The sequence below is a fragment of the Dicentrarchus labrax genome, unplaced genomic scaffold (assembly GCF_905237075.1).
Source record: "Dicentrarchus labrax unplaced genomic scaffold, dlabrax2021, whole genome shotgun sequence".
In the NCBI taxonomy this organism is placed as follows: domain Eukaryota; kingdom Metazoa; phylum Chordata; class Actinopteri; family Moronidae; genus Dicentrarchus; species Dicentrarchus labrax.
The window spans coordinates 441313-465156 of NW_026136711.1; the positions used below are offsets into that span (position 1 = coordinate 441313).

Genomic DNA, 23844 nt, shown 5'->3' on the forward strand with positions numbered 1-23844 from the left:
TAACGGCCGTCAGCTACGTTCTGTGGTTCCCATCACAGAGTGAATCCAATCCTCAGATCAGGTTATCAATAACCATCAATTAATGAGAGTGATCACTCTCTTCGTCTAATAGCATCAACAACATCTTCATTTCTTCACAATCAATCATATGTTGTATATTTCTGTAGCATCCCAACGTGTTTACTGACATTTAAATGTGATAATGGAACAAATTGCCTGAGGCTAAGGTGTGCAACAGGATATAGCAGCTAGCTAAAGGAGGGAAGACTGACTGTTTAAACTTTAAACTGATCAATTTAACTGTTTAATTACTTTTAGACGAGTCTAAATTAAAAATGTCTGGGTAAAGTTAAAGCGTGGAACAGACACGCTGATCCTCGGCTATCAGGGTCAGTGTTCTTCCTTACCGATATATAATAATGAACAGAAACCAGCATTAGTTTAAAGGGCGACACAGGGAGGATTTCTCTCTTTGTCCGTGTACTGCGGCTCTATAACAAATAAAGTTACCACTGAACCTCGAGACTACTGAGTCTGTTATTTCCAATCCTGTGAGTGAAGATCGTGACTAAGCTAACGTGGAGTGTCCCATAAACACTGACTAGCACTGTGTTGTGCTGTCCTGTACGTCAGAGAAAAAGTTCTGGAAAATGATTTGTTAAAGAGTCCAGTACCCTAATTCTCATTTACTTAGCATTAAGTTAGCTGTGTTTACAGAGACACAGTTACACACTAGCTTAGGAGTACAGAGCTGCCAACTCTCACGCTTTCGCCTAGTGTCACACGGTTTTGCCTGTTTTCACTTGCACTCGCGCCACACATCCAATTTCTCATGCAAAAAAATCCGATCTTGGGCCTTTTCGGTCCCCTGCAGCTTTTATCGTCCAAAAACAATGTTACGCTATAGTAAACAGAGACTCGTCAAGCACTAGGACCAGGGGAAAACGGCCCCTCAGCTGAAGCCTGTTACCCTTAGTTTAGACCGCCCACAAGCTCCTCGATTGGCTCTGCCGTTCCTTGTTCAAATCTTAAACACTGGTCTATGAATAAGGCTTTATTGTGATACAGGCAGTCATTTAGGCACAACAATAGTTTTCTGTTTGAATGTTCAGCTCAAGTCTAGAAGGCCCTACAAGTCATGATGCCGAACATGAATCAGAATAAGTTCAGGTATTGTACATCTTTAGCAGACCACCCAAAAATCCACTAGAATGCAGGAAATCACATCTACTTAATCCAAAATTCCCTGGGGGTGGACCTTCAGCTATGTCTGCTTCTCAGAATGTAACCAATATTTTCCATCTCCAGTAAGCTGCCCCTATCAGCGGCTTTGGGCCTCCCCACAAACCACCAGAATGCAGGGTACAACATGGGTACAACATCAAATGAATTCCAATTCTCTGATATCTGAACCACCAACTTGTGCGGCTGTGTGCGTGGCATAATTTTGGTCACCCCCGACAAAATCTCACTCCAAGGTTTTTTGAAAAGTTCGCAGGTATGGGAGTATTTCACCATTATCGCTGTACTGAGGTCTGAACTGAACTTCCTTGGAGGGTTTTGGGGCATTAAATTAGTTATGTTTAGGTAATTATTCTTGACTTTTATTGTACAACCCTCAGTAGAAAGAGTGAAATCAGACCTCTGTGACCTCAGTGGAGGGTACGGCCATGCTCACCAGGAGTGGTGGCACTCAATAAGAAGTAAGAGTCCTCATGTGGGCAAAAATCTGAAGTGCTGGTACTCAGAACTGGTGAGTGTCAATTCAAGCTTCTAACAAACAGTAAGGACCAAATACAGACACTCTGCTGTCCGTCTGTTTAGACATCAGTAAAATGAAATTCTCATCCCAAAGACAAATGCATGTTTGTCAAAGACAAATACCGACGTATGAGGACACATAAAAGATCCTTGTTCATTGAAAGGAAGTTAAATATAACCCCTGCAGGAACCAGGTTGTGCAATATGTTCAAGTTTTCTAACTGGCCACCGTCAGTCCAAGTTCACTACCTGTAATGAGCTCTAACAGCTTTAATCAAGAAAATAAACTCAACAAATGTCAAGAAAGTTCAACCAAAACATCTGTTTACTGCAATAAACAGGAAATACAACTGTACAACATTCAAGTTTCTCTCTTATGCCAAACTTTCCTGGTCTGGTCCACAGTGAGAGTCCTAGTTGGAGCCTCAGTGAATCACCTTGTTACTGTGTTTAATGTCGTCAGACTCTTAATTCACTGCAGTTAGATGTGAAAATACTCTGTGTCACTGAGCAGCTTTGAACCTTCACAGTAAGAACATTAAATCAGCAAAATAAAAGTATAAAAATGATCCCAAAAAAAACCCAACAGTGATGGAATCAATCAATCGCAGATTTATTGGTCCAATCACTCGACTCCAGTAAGAACTAATACAGTAGTGCTGATTTATAATCATCGTCTATAGTTTTAATCACAGGAGACCGAGATGATACCAATGGTAAGAAGTATTGTAGCAGCCGACCAAAGAAAGAAAGTGAAATAAAACCGTATGAACAAACGCTGGACGTACCGTTGATGGTGGCTCTCTTTGGCAGTATGGTGACAGCTCCGATCGCAGCGTCCTCCAGCTGGTGGATGGGACTGTTCTTGGCCCCCCAGCTGTCGGAACCGATCCACATGAAGTGACCAACCTGCTCCGCTCGCTTACTGGCATTCAGGATCCCCCTGAAAAAATTTACCCAAACAAAAGAAGATATATTTCTGACCCAGTGTTCGACGGAAGTTTGTCCATTATCAATATTGTTATACATAAACTCAATCAGAAATCAATAAGAGAACTGATAAATAATTGGACCAATAAGCAGAATGGATGATGGCACCAATACATTTTAATCAATTCCCATCATGTTTGTGTCCCTGTGTTTTATCTGGAAGATGAAATGACTGAACATGGTAAACAAAAACAATGTAAAAGTCATCTGTCCTGTTATTAATGGTTATACACACACTTGCCACTAGATGTCACACTAGAGCACCAAAAACAGAAACTATGGACGGGAATTGATTTTATTGATACCAATGCCTTCATTCTGCTTATCGGTCCAGTTCTTTATCAATTAATTGATTCCTGAATATTCCTGAACAGAATATTTACCCTCAGTCAGGAACAGGTCTGCACAATTAATTGAAATATTATCAAAATTGCAATATGACCAATATCCAAATATATTGTTTGAAAATGTACAAACAGCATTATAATGAAGCACTGTAATATTGTTCTCCAGATTTAAGAAAACAGACCAACAAATTATGATTTAGATTTTTTTCAGAGAGATGATCATTACATCACATTGTGTGATTTGTATATTTTATGCACCAATGCACCAAGTCACATTCCTTGTAGGTGTAAAAACCTACTTTGCTATAAACAATTCTGATTACCAGTGAATCATATGGAAATATCATGTTTTTACTGCATCATGAAGCTCCAGTTGGAAAACAAACAAACTGGTGTCAAACACATTTAAATCCTGTAATTTAAGCTCTTGTAGTTTCAGTTTATTGTTGGTGTTTCCACTCTGACTTTATATTTTATAGATATTATAACGAGCGCTGTCTCTCTTCTTCCTCTCTGCAATGTGTCCTTCTTGTTGTGAGTTTCCAGCAGCGTATTTCCTAATGTGCTTGTATTTATAGAAGGTATTGATCAAAAGGTATTGTTGGGCTCTGAGCATTCTGATGAATCTGACAATTTCCATTCCCATCCCTAAACAAGATAAAACTCACTTAAACCGTCTTTTATATCCAACAATCACCAACTCTGGTTTGATGGAAATAAATCCTTAATTCACAGACATAGCTGATAAAAACAGCAGTTTCTGTGTCTCTGCTCGCTCTGTGCTTAGGACACTGCAACTGTATCTTTAGATTGCTGCTATATTAATGTTTTAAATCTCATATATAGAAATACCATTACAGAGGCAAACAGTTGTGTTCCAGCATCCATTCAATTAACCTGTATATCTTTCATTATAGCTGACCGTAAAAGGAGATCAAGGGTATTATTCACCTGATATCTTCATCGGAGGCAAAGAGGATGACTGCCCTGGCGTAGCGAGTGTCCAGCAGCAGACGGATGATTTTATCGAAGTCGGAGGGTTTGTGGTCGTGAGGGATCTTCAGTGACTGAGCGATACAGATTCCACCTGCAGACACACAAAGCAAAGGCCCACATTAACACAGGAATCACACCCCGGCTCCTTCAAACAAAGTCCAGAAGTAAAAGTTACTGCAGACCCTAAAAGAACGGAGGCAAGCAGAAGAAATAGAGCTCCACTCTCTAGGCTGTCTGACGTTTCATTAAACACTTTAAAGTGTTGAGGAGAAAGGCTGAAAGAGCTCCTGGAGGAGACATTGCTCCTCTCAATAAACGTCACTCAGCTGTATAACAAAGACGCATTCTTTATTTTACTTTTCTTTGCTCATTCAGTCACATTCTTCCACTGAGCCATGACTCAAATCAATCTCACAATATAACGTTTGTGATGAGAATGATTCACTCAATGTTTGAACTCTGATTACAGCAGAAACTCATCAGTCACAAACCTGCAGGAAACGCTGTGATCAGAGTACACAACTGTTTCTGTGGATCACAGGTAGAAACACTGTGGAATGATTTATCTTTTGATGCCAATGTTTCCAACATTTATACTACATTCTTGTATATTTAGGTTCCTGAAATAATTAATAGACTAAAAGTTCTTCTTCTGATGCTGTCATTGGAAAATAGATCTGGTCTGTTTCAGAATCAGAACTATATTGATCCCTGAGGAGACATTTGTTGGTTACAGTTCCTCAAAGAAATAATAATAATAATAATAATAATAATGTTAAAAAATATATGCATATATATGCACAATAACTAACAATATAATTAAAATACAATGTATGACAACATATAGAAGATAATACGACATGGGAATTACAGTGGTGATAATAATAATAATAATAATAATAATGAGTACTGATAATGTGAATATTTAAAGAGCAACTAAACCCCAAAACCCACAATTGAACTGAAAGGTATTGATTGTATATTTTTGTACGCCTGCAGTGAGACACGGTGTAATTCAAACACTGATCCTGTTACATTAAAATAAACATTATAATCTACAGAACTTCTACTTTCAGATTGGGATTAAATGTGATTCCTCCAGCGTTTCACATCCAAACGTTCCTGCCAATCACTCTAACAGCTGCTGATATTTCAGACACAAACATTTTGCCATTTGAAAATGTCGTCTAACCGACGCCGGTCGTTTAAATCTCGTGACCGCTTCACAAAGATTAGCTCGCTCGTTCACTCAGATCAGGATTCGGGCCCACGTCCCCCTGCAGTGACATTTGGTTCACGCGGGATCTTACGGAGAGTGGTGTGAGGACTTTGCAAAGAGTTTGGCCTTTAAGAGCGGCGGCCATCACCGATGAGAGACAAGCAACGCCAGCGGGTTTGAGGGTTTTCAGTCCTCCTAGAATCACAAATTAGATGAGATATTGTGCCACTTCCAAAGGGCACCTCAGGCCAGCTGGGGCAGATCCACAGACTGAGACACTTAACATATTCTTTATTCAGGATATCAATGTTAATCACTCTGGTCCTAAATGGAAATAAACCACTTCAACCCACAAACTCTTTGATGTTTGGATCATTACAAATTCCTGTGGTGCAGATAAACAGTGTTCAGAACAGAACCTGCATTAAAGAGACTGACAGTAGTAACACTGATTATAAGGCTGGCCCGTGTGGTCCGATCCAAAGGATGAGCTACTGTAGCTCAAACTGCTCAAACAGTTAATGCTGGTTCTGATAGAGAGGGGTCAGAACTTACAGTGTTCTTGTTCTTGTACTTGCCTTTTCTTTGTGTTTTCCCTCCTGACCTCCAGCTCTGCGCCACACACCTTTCTGAAATCAACTAATCAACTCTCCCAGTCTGCTCACCTACTTTCAATCAACTCATCTACCCCACAGTATAACTACCACACAGTATATCTACCTCAGTGCTCCATCTACTCGGGGTCAGATCATTCAGTCTTCAGGCTTTCATGGAAGTTGCACCTCACCTGTTTGTTTGTGTCTGCCAACCAACCAACCAACCAACCAACCAACCACCTCCTGTTCCTGCTGCAGAGCGGAAATCTTATCTTGGGACACACTGAACAACAGCTTACACATTTATTGTCCTACACAGAAATATAAATGTAAAGAGACAGTTTTAAGAAATCCTTTTCCAGTTTTCCACAGTTTTCCGAACAGTAGTTGCTCACAATAGTGGTCGACTTTATGGGAACCAACAAACAGAATACACACATTACGTAATCTGAGCGAGGAGCTGAAATACATTAAATAATATAAACAAAAAAGACTCCAGGAAACATAGATAAGACAAAGCTGGTTAAGAAGAGATAAGATGTTCCTTTATTGATCCCTGTGGGAAAAAATTAAGATTGACACAGCAGCAAAGGGGAATGTAGTATAAACAGTAGAGAAGAGTACAAATAAGATAAAGAATTATATATACACTACCAGTCGAAAGTTTGGACACACCTTCTCATTTAATGGTTTTTCTTTATTTTCATGACTATTTACATTGTAGATTCTCACTGAAGGCATAATGAACACATATGGAATTATGTAGTAAACCAAAAAGTGTGAAATAACTCTAAATGTGTTTCATATTTTAGATTCCTCAAAGTAGCAACCCTTTGCTTTGTTGACAGTGCTGCAAACCCTTGGCCTTCTCTCAATGAGCTTCATGATGTAGTCACCTGAAATGGTTTTCACTTCACAGGTGTGCCTTGTCAGGGTTCATTTGTGGAATTTCTTGCCTTCTGTGTTGTGCAGAAGTCAGGTTGGTACACAGCTGACAGCCCTATTTGACAACTGTTAGAATTCATATTATGGCAAGAACCAATCAGCTAAGTAAAGAGAAACGACAGTCCATCATTTACCTTAAGAACTGAAGGTCAGTCAGTCCGGAAAATTGCAAAAACTTTGACTGTGTCCCCAAGTGCAGTCGCAAAAACCATCAAGTGCTATGATGAAACTGGCTCACATGAGGACCGCCCCAGGAAAGGAAGACCAAGAGTTACCTCTGCTGCTGAGGATAAGTTCATCCGAGTCACCAGCCTCAGAAATCGCAAGTTAACAGCACCTCAGATTAGAGCCCAGATGAATGCCACACAGAGTTCTAGTAGCAGACACATCTCTACATCAACTGTTCAGAGGAGACTGCGCGAATCAGGCCTTTATGGTCAAATAGCTGGTAAAAAAACTCTAAGGACAACTAACACAAGGAATGGACATTAGACCAGTGGAAATCTGTGCTTTGGTCTGATGAGTCCAAATTTGAGATCTTTGGTTCCACCTGCCATGTCTTTGTGCGACGCAGAAAAGGTGAACGGATGGTCTCTACATGCATGGTTCCCACCGTGAAGCATGGAGGAGGAGGTGTGATGGTGTGGGGGTGCTTTGCTGGTGACACTGTTGGGGATTTATTCAAAATTGAAGGCACACTGAACCAGCATGGCTACCACAGCATCCTGCAGCATCATGCCATCCCATCCGCTTCGCATTTAGTTGGACCATCATTTATTTTTCAACAGGACAATGACCCCAAACACACCTCCAGGCTGTGCAAGGGCTATTTGACCAAGAAGGAGAGTGATGGAGTGCTGCGCCAGATGATCTGACCTCCACAGTCACCTAACCTAAACCCAATCGAGATGGTTTGGGATGAGATGGACCGCAGAGTGAAAGCAAAAGGGCCAACAAGTGCTCAGCATCTCTGGGAACTCCTTCAAGACTGCAAAGCAGTAATCAAAGCAAAGGGTGGCCATTATAAAGAATCTAAAATATAAAACATGTTTTGAGTTATTTCACACTTTTTTGTTTACTACATAATTCCATATGTGTTCAGTCATAGTTTTGATGCCTTCAGTGAGAATCTACAATGTAAATAGTCATGAAAATAAAGAGAAACCATTAAATGAGAAGGTGTGTCCACACTCTTGACTGGTAGAGTGTGTGTGTGTGTGTGTACGTACGTACGTACATACATACATACATACATACATACATACTAATTAAAATAAATTTAAAAAAACACTATGCAATAAAGGTGTTTGTGTTCAACAGTTTTAATCAGTGAAGGTTGGAGGTACTGGGAGCTGTGGTTCTAGAGGTTGGAGGTACTGGGAGCTGTGGTTGTGGAGGTACTGGGAGCTGTGGTTGTAGAGGTACTGGGTGCTTTGAGGCTCGGTTCTGGATCAGTCTGTGGCTGAAAGCTCCTGAGCTGCCTCAGCTCAGTGTAGAGAGGATGATGGTTGTCCATGATGACTTTGAGCTTCCCTCTCATCCTCTTCTCAGTCACAGCCTCCACACTGTCCAGCTCCATCCCCACCACCGAGCTGGCCTTGTTCACCAGCTTAGATAAACAGATACTTTATTTATCCCGAGGGAAATTCAAGTGTCTAGTAGCATACAAAATACAAAACATACATTAAACATACATTAAAGTTAAAATCCCTAACCTTAAGAATAGAATTAAAAATAAAATAGAAGGTGAAATATATATATATATGTATGTAAAATTAACAGTAGCTACAGTAAACAGTGCAAACAGTAAGCAGTGCAAATGGATGTGCAAATACAGGTAGAAATTGTCTATTATCTATTCAATTCAATTCAATTCAATTTTATTTGTATAGCGCCAATTCATAACAGAAGTTATCTCAGGACACTTTTCAAATAGAGCAGGTCTAGACCGAACTCTTTAAAACATTTTAAAGGCCTCCCTGCCTTTACTGAGACCTCTTGTACAGTCTGATGGCCAGGGGGACGATTGGGACAGCAGTCTGCCACTGAACACACTCCTCTGCCTGGTGAAGGTGTTGTGCAGAGGGTGGTGGGTGTTGTCCAGTACGGACAGCAGTTTGTCCAGGGTCCTTCTCTCTGCCACTGTCACCAGAGAGTCCAGCTCTGTGCCCACCACTGAGCCAGCTCTCCTCACCAGTCTGTCCAGTCGACCGGCGTCTCTCTTCTTGCTGCTTCCTCCCCAGCAAACCACAGCATAAAAGAGGATGCTGGCCACCACAGACTGGTAAAACATCTGCAGTAGTTTTTTGCAGATGTTGAAGGACCCCAGCCTTCTCAGGAAGTACAGATGGCTCTGCCCTTTCCTGTGTAAAGCGTCCATATTTGCTGTCCAGTCCAGCTTGTCGTCCAGCTGCAGCCCCAGATATATATAGGTCCTGACCACCTCCACATCGACCCCCTCGATGGACACGGGTTGGAGATGTGGTTTCTTCCTTCTGAAGTCCACCACCATCTCCTTGGTCTTGGAGGTGTTCAGCTGCAGGTGGTTGGACCTGCACCACCTCACGAAGTCCTCGACCAGGCTCCTGTACTCCCCCTCCCGTCCATCCTTGGTACAGCCAACTATCGCAGTGTCGTCCGAGTTTTTCCTGCATGTGGCAGAGCCCGGAGTTATACTGGAAGTCGGATGTGTACATGGTGAAAAGGACGGGAGAGAGCATGGTCCCCTGTGGTGCTCTGGTGCTGCTGACCACAGTGTCTGATGTGCAGCCCTTCAGTCTGACATACTGTGGTCTCTCGTGAGGTAGTCCATAATCCACGTCACCAGTAGTGGGTTCACCCTCATCTCTGTCAGTTTGTCTCTCAGCAGTAGCGGCTGGATGGTGTTGAAGGCGCTGGAGGAATCAAAAAACGCAATTCTCACAGCGCCACTCTCCTTGTCCAGATGAGAGTGGGCCCTATGGAGCAGATAGAGGATGGCATCCTCCACGCCCACCTTCTCCTGGTATCCAAACTGCAGTGGATCTTGTGCGTGGTGGACCTGGGGTCTGAGGACATGGAGCAGCAGCCGTTCAAAGGTCTTCATTATAAGTGACGTCAGCTTACTCACTTTGGGACTTTGCATGCCACAATGTCCCGATGCCTCCCCCCCAACAGACCACCGCAAAGAAGAAGACACTGGCCACTACAGACTGGTAGAACATCTGTAGTAGCCGAGTGCACACGTTGAATGACCTGAGCCTCCTCAGAATGAACAGCCTGCTCTGTGCTTTCCTGTAGAGGGCCTCAGTGTGCGTCCAGTTTATTGTTGAGTGTCACCCCCAGGAACTTGTAGGTGTCCATCATCTCTACCTTCTCCCCCCTAATCGCAACCGGGGAGGGGTTCCTCTTGCTGCACCGGAGGTCCACCACCAGCTCCTGGTTTTCCCCGTGTTGAGCTGTAGGTGGTTACTGTCGCAACATCCAATGAAGTTCTGGATCAGGTCTCTGTACTCCTCCCCTCCACTGAACCTACTAACCTTTTCATGCCAGTAATGCTCATCATCCCCCCTACACCTCTCTTGTTCTGCTGCAGCTTCCCCTCCATCCTGTTCTTGTAACAGTCTTTAGTCCTCCTTAGCTCCCTCTGGATGTCTTTCCTAGCATCTTCATCTCCTGCCATGAAAGCCATCTTTTTTCTGATCAACAGGGCTTTAATGCCTGGCTTGTTGTTGAGGGTGGTGGCGCTGTATGCCTCCTTTGGATTGGCATAGAGCAGGTCCACAGTCTTATCTCTGGTGTTACAGGTCACGTACTCTGTAAGTTGTTCAGGGTCCTTGAAATTTGGCATGATTAAAATCTTCATTTATTGACGTCACAGGCGTGCGCCGCTACTGCCGATGGAGGAATGTAAACAATGACAACAATTGCAGCCGAGAACTCCCGGGGCAGATAGTATGGCCTTAACCCGATGGCCAGCAGTTCAATATCAGCTGGCAGATTTCTGCCTTCATCCATGTCATGGATTACACCATTTAGAGTTAAGACAGAAAACCCTCCTCCCGACTTCTTACCTCTGTGTTTCTTCCAATCTGGTGTAATGTCATTCAGCCATGTCTCCGTCAGACGTAACATGCTGCACTCCCGATGCTTGCGTATCTTTTAAATGATCCACTCCGATCTCAGCTTCTCGATTTTGAGAAACATCATCGCCTCCAGTAGGAGGGGCTGGTCGCCGTTAAGATAAACCATGGTGCTAACAGTGAGGTGCTATAACTTTGAAAATTTTAATCAATCTCCGGGTGTTTCCATGATTGGAGCCTCACTGCTGTAACGGCTGCATTAGTTAATGGGGAATCATCATTGTGACTTTAAAATAAAATGACAGTTTATCATCAATTCATCATCCTCCTTTGTCAACAACTACATATGTTTGTTTCCTATATTTACTATGATATCCGTCAGTCACGTTTTATCACCTGCTGAGATATCGAACCTCATTCCTCTGCTGAGCTGATCTGTTAACGCAGGAGAGGGACAGAAATTTACAACTCGCAGTGAAGTGAGAGACAAACATTAAGTTGATAGACAACCCTCCGTAATTAGGTTCTTCAGCGGCTGCTGATGTATTACCTTATCACGAAGCTTTAGGAGCATTCGGAGTGTTCGGGGAAAATAAATGTTAGCGACACCGGATACTTCTCATCATTAGCGGCTGATATATGTGCTCGCTCCCACACAGGGCGGGAAGCTGCAGACATTTTAACATCAGAGGCGACGACAACAAATCTCCTGCTTGTATAAAAAGTAGTGCAATGAAACAATCCTGACTAAATAATTTGTGTTTTTTAAGTGGATTTATTGATGCAGCAGATACTTATTTACTTGTAATGGAGTACTTTGATGTTGTTGTACTGAAAGCTGCACTAACTGATGTTTCTGTCTGCTGGTCTTCAATAGAAACAGTGAACACCAGAGGTTGAGTTAGTCCTCCCCAGTCCATCAGCTGTAGTGGATCCCTTAGCTGACTCTGTTGGACTGGGAACAACAGGTCCAGACCGGGACTGAGTCAACACTAGCTAATGACAGCTAACAGCAGGAATAGCAACAGTTAGCTTCTTTTAGTAACAAGTCCATCTGGAAACTCCATAAATCCCCTCGGTACAGCTGTCGTCAAACTGTTCTCGGTCTGTCTCAGAGGTTGTGTTCACTGGGAGGCTGCTGAGCCCCGTTGGGTTGCATGCTAACAGCAGCTATATTAGCAGTTAGCTAACAGCAGCTACATTAGCAGATCCAGTATTCACCCAAATCACTGATAAAGTTGTTTTCTGTTACAGACAAAACACATGAATTTGACTGTCTTTCATACATGTGATCACATGTAGGTTTCACATGGGAATTTACACGGACTTCATACATTACACCACAAAATGTTCCAAAACCATGTAAAGGGTTTGTACAGTGTTAATAAAGTTGTGTTTGTACAGTGATAATAAAGTTGTGTTTGTACAGTGTTAATAAAGTTGTGTGTTTGTACAGTGTTAATAAAGTTGTGTGTTTGTACAGTGATAATAAAGTTGTCTGTTTGTACAGTGTTAATAAAGTTGTGTGTTTGTACAGTAAAGTTGTGTTTGTACAGTGTTAATAAAGTTGTGTGTTTGTACAGTGATAATAAAGTTGTGTGTTTGTACAGTGTTAATAAAGTTGTGTGTTTGTACAGTGTTAATAAAGTTGTGTGTTTGTACAGTGTTAATAAAGTTGTGTGTTTGTACAGTGATAATAAAGTTGTGTGTCTGTACAGTGATAATAAAGTTGTGTGTTTGTACAGTGTTAATAAAGTTGTGTTTGTACAGCGATAATAAAGTAGAAATAAAAACTGTTTGTGGCACCGATATGTAAATTAAAGGTGAATCATTCTGACCAAACTGAATTAATGATTCGGCTCCAAATGTCAACAGAGACATTAAAATAGAAGTTTGAACAGTGTTGCTTTAATTTTAATTATCCCACAAAATTTGGCTTCAAGTAATACCAGGGTCATGATCACTGTTATCAATACTGTTTATTGTTAAAAGCATAATGTACCATGTAAGGGTGCGAAATATGTCAATTAACAATAATTCTACTTCTGAATATATCACCACCAAATTTTCTCAAAGACTGTTTTTTATGGTAACCAAAGAAATGTTCATTATGTGAATGGAGGTTACTGTTACTGAGATATTGATCAGATTCCAGTGCGTATATTGTCACAGTTCCAATAAATAACAAACCTGCTGTAATGGAGGCAACAGAGAGAGAATGAACCAGAACAGATAAACAATGAGCTGAACTCAATATAAAGCTCTGTAAATGAATAGAAAAGAAGGGGACACACAACATATGTCATACATGATTATAAAAACATGAGTTATAGCTGCTGTGAAGGATCTGAGTACTCCTCCTACAACAGGTCGACTCATTAAGTCTGTTAAATGGTCAGATGGACATTAATTTCTCAGCTTTATGACTCAAACCTGCGTCTGCTGTCTTTCAGATTATATTACACGTTTACATTCAGTCATTCAGTTTCCATTGATTTCACTGATATATGCACATGTGCCTCCCAATCATTCATTTGGCTCCATGAAGGCCAAGGACAAAGCAGAGAGGATATTCGTTCCATGTGTTTAAAAACTCCATACGAGCCTTCCAAATACGAGCCGTGACTCCTCATCTCAAATTCAATTGAAAAGCTGAAGTGTGCTCGATCAAATGTGTGCACGAGGAGAGGGGATTTGGTGTGGGGCCCGCATTTTATTCAGCCAATGAATAAAACATCAGGGTATGCAGTGGTCAATACCACAGTAAACCCCCCAGATCTCATATTTATACTGTACATTTACATCTCTCTGCATCAGGGCTAAATTACCTCCACGTCTCCAGACAATATGGACATGTTTCATGATGGATTATATTTAAAAAGGGTTACAGGGTTCTATATTTGTCTCTGTGTGACCATAAAAAAGGTTTGATGCTGGTTAAATTAAAGGTTCAATATGTGAGATTTATTTTTCTGTTTTTTATTTCTCTCTCCGCTTCCCTACAGTGCCAACAGTGGGCAGCACTAGCTAACATTAGCTTATAAATGGAGTCTGCTAACGTCTACAAACGACCAACACCCACCACAACACAGAGTCCAACACAGAGTCCACAACACAGAGTCCAACACAGAGTCCACAACACAGAGTCCACAACACAGAGTCCAACACAGAGTCCACAACACAGAGTCCAACACAGAGTCCACAACACAGAGTCCACAACACAGAGTCCACAACACAGAGTCCACAACACAGAGTCCAACACAGAGTCCACAACACAGAGTCCAACAACACAGAGTCCAACAACACAGAGTCCACAACACAGAGTCCAAAGTCAAAGCTAACATTAATGCTAAGCTAGTGGAACATATTGTCTGATTGTGCTGTTAGCTGGATAATGTTAGCTTGCTTGCTAATATGGATGCATTGCTAGCTAACATACTGTCAGCTAGCTTAATCCCGACTCCTGAGGCTGATCTGATAGTATTTCACTAGCGATAACGTTAGCTTGCTTGCCAACATTATCGCTAGTGAAATACTATGTGAGTGGATGTGTTAGCTGGTTAACGTTACGTTTCTGTGCCCAGGATGTAACACATGATGGGTTTATTGTCTTTAGCATTGATAGCACTCACTGCTAACTGTTGCCCTCCTATAGACTCTGTATCTCTGTTCTGACTGTACAGATATTCAGTGTATCTGTACTCATCTCTGTCTTTGTGCTGCTGCAGCACCTGACTCCCTCCTCTGGGGATCAATAGACCGATCTGATTGGTTGTATGTTATCTGAAGGAGCCCAGTGGTTTGTTTTATTCTGTGAATTGATCGTGGAGCCGTCGGACTGCAGACGAACAGCTGGAACCGTTCCACATGTTGACTGGATGCAGCGAGACGAGTGAACAGGAAGGTTTTGAATGTGAGATTTCATCAGAGAGATGCGCTGTTAGAAAAGCAAACTGTGGTATCTGTGGTTGATTAGTCTTGTGAGACCAGCTGGGACTGACTGCAGTCGGCGCTGAAGGAGGCTATTTACTTTACTTTATGCAGTTTTTTCAGGGCTTACTTATACTACAGATACTCATTTGCATAAACGTCTGAGTGAGCGAGAGATGAGGCTCTGCTTTCAGCAGCCAAAGCTTCAATCAGAGAGAAACAACAGATTGCTTTTACCAACGTGTCCAATCAGAACAGTGCACACCAATCCAAACTGTCTTTTTATTTATCCGCTTATGTTCCTTGATGAGCTCCCATCATGCCTCAGTGCTGCGCTGGTTAGGACCAACCTTTTCCTGAAAGGCCCCTTTTCTATCAGTGAGTACACGGACTGTATTTTATGGATATTTCTTATTATATTAAATAATAACAATAACTTCCTGTGAATACTGCATCAGAGATGTCTGTATTATGTATTTTTATTACTCGTTAACAATCATAGAGCCTTAATATTCACTATTTTCTCCTCCCTGACGTTGTGTCATTGTTCTGTTAGCTGGTTGGGAACCAGGTTCAGAGAAGATGCTGCAGGAAGGTTTATATTACTGTTAAACCTACAGATCCAAACATATATTAAAACCATAAAACAAAACATTAACCAAAAACTGTTTTTTCCCACTTAAATTAACTTTTGCGTGAAAACTCCAAAAATCATCATCAGAAAATTAATAAATATTGTTTAAGGTTTAAAATGCTCCATAAGATTCTTCCTGAATACGTTCAATACAATAACTGACTCACTCTGTAGTAATATTGTCTATTAAATTGCTTTATTTTCTGATGTCTATTGCTGATAATTAAAACTGCAGAGTGACTGATAATCAGTTATTGATAACGGTTTAGAAACCAGATATCTGTGATTATGTAAAAAAATACCATAACACTTGGAGGTTGAAGAAAGTAAAAAACTCTTGAAATTAGTCTTTATTTCTGTCTAAAAGAAAAATAATCTCGTCGAGTATGTTAGAAAGGTTATCTGGTTTTTAGAAAATCTATCTAACTTTGTCTTAATAAGGTATTTCAGCTAATATTGAGCTCCAGTAATCCTCTACCCCGACTACAGCAACCAGCTCACTGATGTAAACGCACTGATCCTGTAAAGTGTCGTCAATCTGCCGCCACAGAAACCCTCCTTAAAGTACTCGTCTGTCAGTAAACCACCGCTGACTTCTTTTTCTACTGTACTCTGCGATGTAGAAGGATCCCAGCCAGACAGCGCTCATAAAGACCGACGACTTACTGCCTCCTCTGCAGCTCGCACGCTAACGACACTTCCGCTTAGAGCCAACCGGAGGATTTATCTGTATTACCCATGACTAAATATTGATCCAGGTGATCATTCTTTGCCTAAAGAATGTCCACATCTGTGTGTGTGTGTGTGTGTGTGTGTGGTTGTGGACTGAGTTATGGCCTCATTCTGCTCCAACCAGCGACTCCTGGAGTTATGGCGGCAAGTGTCAAAACTTGCAAGGTCGAAGTGTGCGGCGATGCCAGGGCGCTGTCAGGGCTGAATGCTCACAACGACTGCTGGAAGCGAGCACAGCGCCGGGATCCAGAGCAGCTCATCACAACCTCATACGTCTGTACAGTGCGACACGGAGCCAAAACGGCCGACATTTAACCCTTTAACAGAATAAAGCTCGGTGGGCGGAGGTCACAAGCTGCTCAAGTTCAAGCAACCAGATATCACAACTCAGTGCAGCAGAGCTTTACTTAATGATTAATAAATAAACATTTTAATGAGCTTTTTGTTACTGACATGTTTTTATTGTTTAATTTACTGTATCATTACTCCTGAAGCCTCTTCTCTCAATTTTATATTTCTTCTTGACTTAAAAGAGACGTTTGAAAAAATCTTTTTACAAAGTTTCTGCTGAGATTTCAGCAACACTTTATTTTACAGTCGACCAATTACCTGCTATTCACTAAAAAACTAGAGTTAATGCTAGTGGGAAATTTATTTCACTATGAATTAAAGTTAAATTCAAGTTTTATACTGTTAATACATTAATAAAATTATGTAAAATTAGTGACATTAACAATAAATAAAGTATTTGTTGTGAAATTTTACATGGATTTGTTTGTTAATTGACAGATATCTTGCATAATTATGGAAGTTTTCACAATAAAACTGTTGAATAAATGTTTTCTTATCAGTGTATAAGCATTGGACCATAATCAAAAATCTCTACATAATAATAATAATAATTAATAAGCATTAATAACCTCCAGACATCAGAGCTGAAAGAGCAAACCTCACCAGGGAATCTTCACAATTACATTTATGATGTTTCACAGGAATATTAAGCTAATAATAATCTGTTATTGGTGATCATGATCCAGTAACTCAGAGAGGAGAGGGACGGACACTGACGGACTGTCAACCAAACGTATCCAACTAGCTAATTACCTAAAGTTGTCGATGTCTGACTTAAAGTTTCGAGACGTACGAACTGAAAACACGATGCCTCTGTCGCTGAATACAAACTTCCGTTTCAGTCTGTTGCTGTTGTTGAACATTTTCTGAAGAAAGACACTTTTGAAGCTGAAAGTTCAAACCCACAAGTACGACGGGGCGACGCCATTTAAGTCTCAGTACTGCCGGTTGAGGAGGGAACTTTAAATGCCAGCGTGGACTTTCTACCTCTGAAAGAAAACTGGTCCCGAAGGAGCTCCTCTCAAAGGATTCATCCTCCGACCTCGAGTCCGACCTGTTGATCCTCCCGTTGGAGCCAAAAGTCAGAACCTTCAACCAAATCCAAAGCAGAGGCAGTGAATGAGACAGAAAGCTCTTTCCCTCTGATGTTCCACTCAATCTATCTGCTTAGGTTTTCTGCTGGAAAACATAAAAAAAACTGTTTCAAAATACATGAGGGGTGTCTGACAGAACAATAGAGCTCTTACTTTGACGAGAGTAAGAGGAAGTGATGAACTATGAAAGAGTCTTATGTAAAAGAAAGAGCTGCACAAGCTTTGGACAGTTTAATGTCATAAAACCACTTTTATTTTCTCATTTTATTTACTTTAAAAATAAAACTTATTTTACTTAAGATGGTATTTCCAGCCTAAACTGGAGGGAAGCATTGAAGCTACAATCCTTCTGTGCAGTGAACTGATCGAACTGACTCTGAAGAGTTGTTTTAAAGCTCCAGTGTGAAACATTGAGGAGGATTTATTGTCAGAAATATAATATCCATAGGGTTGTTTTCATTAGTGTTTATTCATCTGACAATTTATAATCATTGTGTGACATTTTTATCTACAGAGGGAGCGGGTCCTCTTCTGGCAGAGTCCGCCATGTTGAACCTTTTTCAAGAGTTGTGCAGCCACCATAGTCTCCCCTACACACTTGAAGGGCTGAGCTGTATTCAAATGGTTGCAACTTCACTGCTAGATGCAAAGAGTTCGGTCTAGACCTGCTCTATTTGAAAAGTGTCCTGAGATAACTTCTGTTATGAATTGGCGCTATACAAATAAAATTGAATTGAATTGAACTGAATCCTACACACTGGTCCTTTAAATGTTAGTGGGGGAGTCCGCCATTCCCAACCTCGATTCAGATTGCCTTAACATTAGATAACTTAGATCTGGTAAAACACATTATAACACAATAGGATACACGACTAGTGAGAATGATCACATCACAAATTAATTTTGTTTTGGTCTGTAACAACAAACATTTTTTCTGGAGATTTATGTGCAGAACTTCATTATAATGTTTCTTCACACATTTTACCTTCAGACAGTTTCTGTGATCTGCAGGTTGAATTTGGCCATATTTAGTTTTCAATAACATGATTCATTCTCTAGAAACGATATAATCCAGTGTTACTGACTGTAAATTGATCTGATTGATCTGTTTCCTGTTCACTCTGCTACAACAAGCCGGATTAACTTACTGCTAATGCTAACAAACAATTTCTGCTGCTGCTTCACACAACGACTTCAGCTGGACAAACACGACTTTTATTGTCAATGTATTTGTCACTGAGATTAGATTGCAAAACATTAACTTATTCTTTATTTAAATAGTGTCAGTTAGCTAACGAGCTGCTGTGCTGTTACCATGGTAACCACAGGTGTCGCTGATTATGACTTTAAAGACCCTAAAACCTGTTTCCTCAATATGTTCCTCACATTTCTACCAAAGTTAAAACAAATGTGGTTATTTTACAGTATTTCTGTTTGAAGTGGGCGGGGCTCTGTCAGAAAAAGGTGATGTCACATACTTCCATGCACCAATCAGAGAGCTGTATTATCTGCATTTATAAATATTAAACTTTTTATGAAACTATTTAATTTAAAACTGAGTTTCCAGGAACTTTAAAGCTCTGACAGAATGACTCAGATCAGGATTAACACAGATTGAATGTGTACTCGGAAAAATTATTTTAATTAGATTATTATTCAACTAAACAGCTGAAACATGCAGATTTAATTTGTTTAAATCGTATTTGAGGAAGTTGATTGGATTAGGACAGATTTTGGTCCCGAACATTAATCCCTGAAACCAGACTGTTTAAAAATGTAGAAATATGTAGAAACATCATGCATATTTCACAGTGTTTGATCAAATAAGTTATAAATGGTTTGCTTTGAGAGTGGATGAATCAGAGAGAGAGGCTTTCATCATCAGAGCCGTTTTACACTCAGGCCATCAGCAGAATATCAAAGAGCTGCTTCAGTATTCACAGCGAGAGGACGCGGCGCGGCCTGAGAGTGCTCGTTAGCGACACGCCGGCGATAGCGCTGGTCAACTCCGGGTCAAACGTATTTGCATACTGCACTTCACAGCGCTGGGTGACAATTTACAAAATGTCAAAACACTGAGCGCTAAAAGGAAGCGTGACAGCGAGCGTGTTTACACAAGTCCCTGATCCTGTTTCTGATCACATCCTGGATAAAGTACGTTCATGAGAAACCTTGTTATTCATCACACAGACCCAGAACCAGTATCTATGTTTCTCAGAATCAGCATACGCCAACATGTTCTCAACCATCCACAATTTATATACAGACGGAGCTTCCAGGAAGTGTCTTAAACCTGTATTCTGGTCACTGGTTGCAATAACACACTGATACCATTCAGTCTTATGGAGAATGAGCCGACTTCTCAGTTGATTTATGAGCTCAGTCTCTAGTAGTTCATTTAGTAAATGATGGTCCCATTTAGAGTAAAATAGACCATAAAGCAGGTTATGCATTAGGGCTGCTGGCTGCAAAAAACCAACATGGAGACGACCATAAAGCCCAAACTGGAGGTTTCAGAGCTCCTCGGACCGATAATAGAGTCACAGTTGCTCCCAACTCATGAAATACAGCAGTTTGGTCAGATCTCCTCTAATAACAGTGGTCACGTTAGCAACAATAAATGTACTGGGGGAGTAACTGGTTACATCCAAAAATAAGAAATAGCTTTTTGTGTCACATATGCATTTGTTTCAGTACATAATGGGTGACTCTGATATAGGTTATAGTTGTCTGCTCTATTCCAAACTCATTGTTGATTATGTGTACGTATAAAAAGATGGCCAACATAACAGCTCTCCAAAAATGAATCCAGATTCAGTATCTGACTCCATCTGTAACCTTCCAACCCTGTAAATATGCAACGTCCAGTTAGACTCAAAGTAAAGCTTGTGTGGTTGACGTTACCGACCTGATGTGACAGACAAAACTTTAAGTTAACTTACGTACGTAATTTTAAAGCAGAGGTTTACATTGGGCCTCACAAGGGACACCAACAGCAGCCTCCAGTGTATTTTGAAGCATACAACATCTGGCCAAGCGTCAGTATTTGACCGCATGCTCCAAAACCCCTGATCATAGCCAGAATATTAATGCACACATAAACACACTGAATGAACAATTAACCTCTAAAACAGGACTCTGACCAGTCTCTGCTGTAAACACATTCAACAAACACAAGAATGGAGGATAAAACATAAATTATAGCTCGTTGATTTAAGTGAATCTTGTTGCAGGAGCTCTTCACATAAACAGATGCAGGAGAGTTAAAGAAGGATTTTAGGATTTGTTATATCCGAAATCTGGATTGTGCAAAATCTGCTTTAAGTCATAATCAGTCTTCAATACTTAAATAAATATCTTCCAAGACAGACAACCAAACACATTCACCCCCAACAAAATGTTCATCTTCTGTTCTTCCCTTTCCAAAGAAAACGGAGACAGCGAGAGAGGTTGAGTCTTCTCTATAGCGGGTTATAATACTGACTATAACAGGGCACTTTTGATTGTAGCAGGTAACATAAGAAGTCTTTCAAAGGTGGTAGAAACCAGAGGGTAGTAATAGATTACAAGAAACGCACAAGAGTAAAAAAGTAGATTTTTATAAAGGATGTTCGTTTTTTTAAACTGTACTTTTACTTTTTATTCAAGTATAATTTTAAGCCAGTAATCAACTTTTTACTTAACTACGTTTGCTATTTATACCTTTTGTTACGTCTGCTCTCTGACGTCTGCGTTAGACCACGATGTGATAATGACGAGAGGCAGCTTCAAGCGACAATCTAACAAAGACAGATGATGAAACACTGAAGTTGCACTTACTGTGGGTGGAAATGTAGTTAGCTAGCTAACGTTAGCTACGTTCATTTTTCATGTGAAAAGTTAATCTTTGATCTCATGATAATGATGAACTTATCTTGGAGCTAGTGGTGTTTGGGTTTTTAAATTGATGTGCTATAGAAAGCAGTTAAGCTAACGTAATGTCAACTTCTACATTAATGTTACACTAAAAAATATTAAAATGGAAAGTAACTCATTAACCAGGTACTTTTCACTTTTACTTGAATCATTGTTTTATGGGATTAATTGTATTTTTACTTGAGTAAGAATTTAGATTTTAATGCTAACATGCTAACAGTGACAATGTGAACAAGCTAATATTTATCCGTTCACCATCTGAGCTTCACTGTCACGACTGTCACCATGTAAAACTTCTTAGGGCGTTTTCACACATACCTCATTTTGTCCAGACCTTCGGACTTTTCAGTTTGGTCCAAACCAAAATTGTAGGTGAGAAAGGTGCCACGGACAACGGTCTGGTTCAAAAGACCAAAATTTGGTCCGAACTAAAGAGGTGGTCTCGGTCCAGATCAAACTGAACCATGGTTTGGTTCGTTTAAAGTATGAAAACACTTTTTGGATGGTTCGGACTTTCGGACCAATTACAGGAAGTTAGGCATACGTACCATAGAAGAAGAAGAAGAAGAAGAAAAAAAAACGTAAGAAAACCCCCGCCAGAACAAGCAAAAATGAGTCGTGGAAGTACTTGGGGAGAGGAGGAGATTTCATGTTTAGTTTCATTTCTCGCGAGTATTGTGCTTAGAGTCGGTGCTGACGTTGTTGCTGCTGGTAGTAATACCATAATAACGCAATCAGGATTTGCTCATTCATTTGTTCATTCATTTTCATTCATACGGAAAAGACTACCCACTGAAATGAAAACACGGCAACGTCAGACGCACACCGGTCTACTCACCAATCAAAGGGAGACGCAACACACGTACGTGGTGACGACACGCCGTAAGTATGTCATGGAGAGTTCTTTAGTGCGCTAGCAAAATTACTATGTGAAACCGAAAATAACGGGATCAAATGTATACAATGTAATTAAACACGAAAACGCCCTTAAAGTCCTCATAAGTTTGATCCATCTGCTCCAGTATGAAGCTCATCGTGTCCTCGTTATCATGTGTCGTTCCTTCGAGCAATCAGACATTAAATCGCAGAAAACACAGCACAGAAGCTGACCGGACGTCTCTTTCCTCGTTCTGCCATCTTAAAACAAGGTAGTTAATGTCAGTGTGTGATACGAGAATGAAGTGGTGGAAGAAAAACTTTTTATTGAACGTAGTTTAAGTCGAAACACTGAGCTACTCTGCTGACAGGAGGGAAGAGGGAGGATGAAACAACAGGCGATAAAGTAAAATAGAGAACTTGTGCGATTGGAAAATAAATTACGAGCTGAATAAATTGCAGGAGGAGTCCAGATACAACTGAGGGTGCAACATCTCTTCTTTAAGTCCTCCAGGGCTGAGGGCAGATCGGAGAGGAAGATTCATGATTAAAAAAACAGTCAGCTGTGGTGAACCAGTTTATTGATTGTGGGCTCCCTTCGCACTGTTAGTGTGTTTGTTTGCCACTGTAGAGCCTGAATGTCAGCTGGTGTTTCATTGTGTAACTGATACATCAGCCAACCTTAATGCTGTTTTTAGAGTATTTATATTGATTAACAAAGGTTTATATTTTCATATAACTGCTTTTCCAGTCATTCGATACAGCCGATAATTATCCCATAGAAAGGTTACAGACGTGGAAAGACAAGCACACACTTACAGAAACAAACACATAAATTAAAGCATTTATTTACACACCCCCCCCATTCACTTAACTGTTAACTGTTAATACAAACACACATTTCAACAATAACAACACAAATAAGGAAACAGATCGACTGATGACCATTCAAGCTGAATCTGAATGCAGTTTCTTTATTTGGTTGACGAGTCAAACGAGGACAGACTGTCGGTTTCACAGCAACCATCTGTGAGATTGAGCTGTGAAATATTCATGATCAGGCTCCAAAAACTGGAAGAACAACATTTCCCACTGGAGGGAAATTTTCCCGGGTTAAGTTGTTGAAATAATTAAAAAATTCAAGCTTTTTTTCTCATTGTGAATATTTCTGTTTCTGTTCTCTGGTTTTATCTATTTTTTACTTTTCATTTCTTCACATTCATGCTGCAGTGAACGTCACTATAGAAGGAGACTGCAGGAGGAGATGTCGACATACTGAGTAAATACTCAGAATTAAGATATATATATATTTAACACGGCTGTGAAGAATCTACTTCACTTACTGCAAGAATGAGGTCTTTAATGATAACATATATAAATAATATTGATGCTTTTAT

The 23844-nt window shown here is 40.5% G+C and overlaps 1 protein-coding gene and 1 pseudogene across 2 annotated transcripts in view; one reads left to right on the forward strand and one right to left on the reverse strand.

Moving 5' to 3' along the window:
- The window catches only part of LOC127372007 (nuclear factor 7, ovary-like), a 423840-nt pseudogene that overhangs the window by 212236 nt on the left and 187760 nt on the right, over positions 1-23844 (forward strand).
- The window catches only part of LOC127371986 (metabotropic glutamate receptor 7), a 231587-nt gene that overhangs the window by 110125 nt on the left and 97618 nt on the right, over positions 1-23844 (reverse strand). For both annotated transcript variants that reach the window (XM_051415292.1, XM_051415291.1), the window contains exons 3-4: positions 4050-4185; positions 2550-2704 (exon numbers count right to left, since the gene is read on the reverse strand). In XM_051415292.1, the coding sequence (XP_051271252.1) occupies positions 2550-2704; positions 4050-4185 (291 nt within the window). The remainder of the gene's footprint in view (positions 1-2549; positions 2705-4049; positions 4186-23844) is intronic.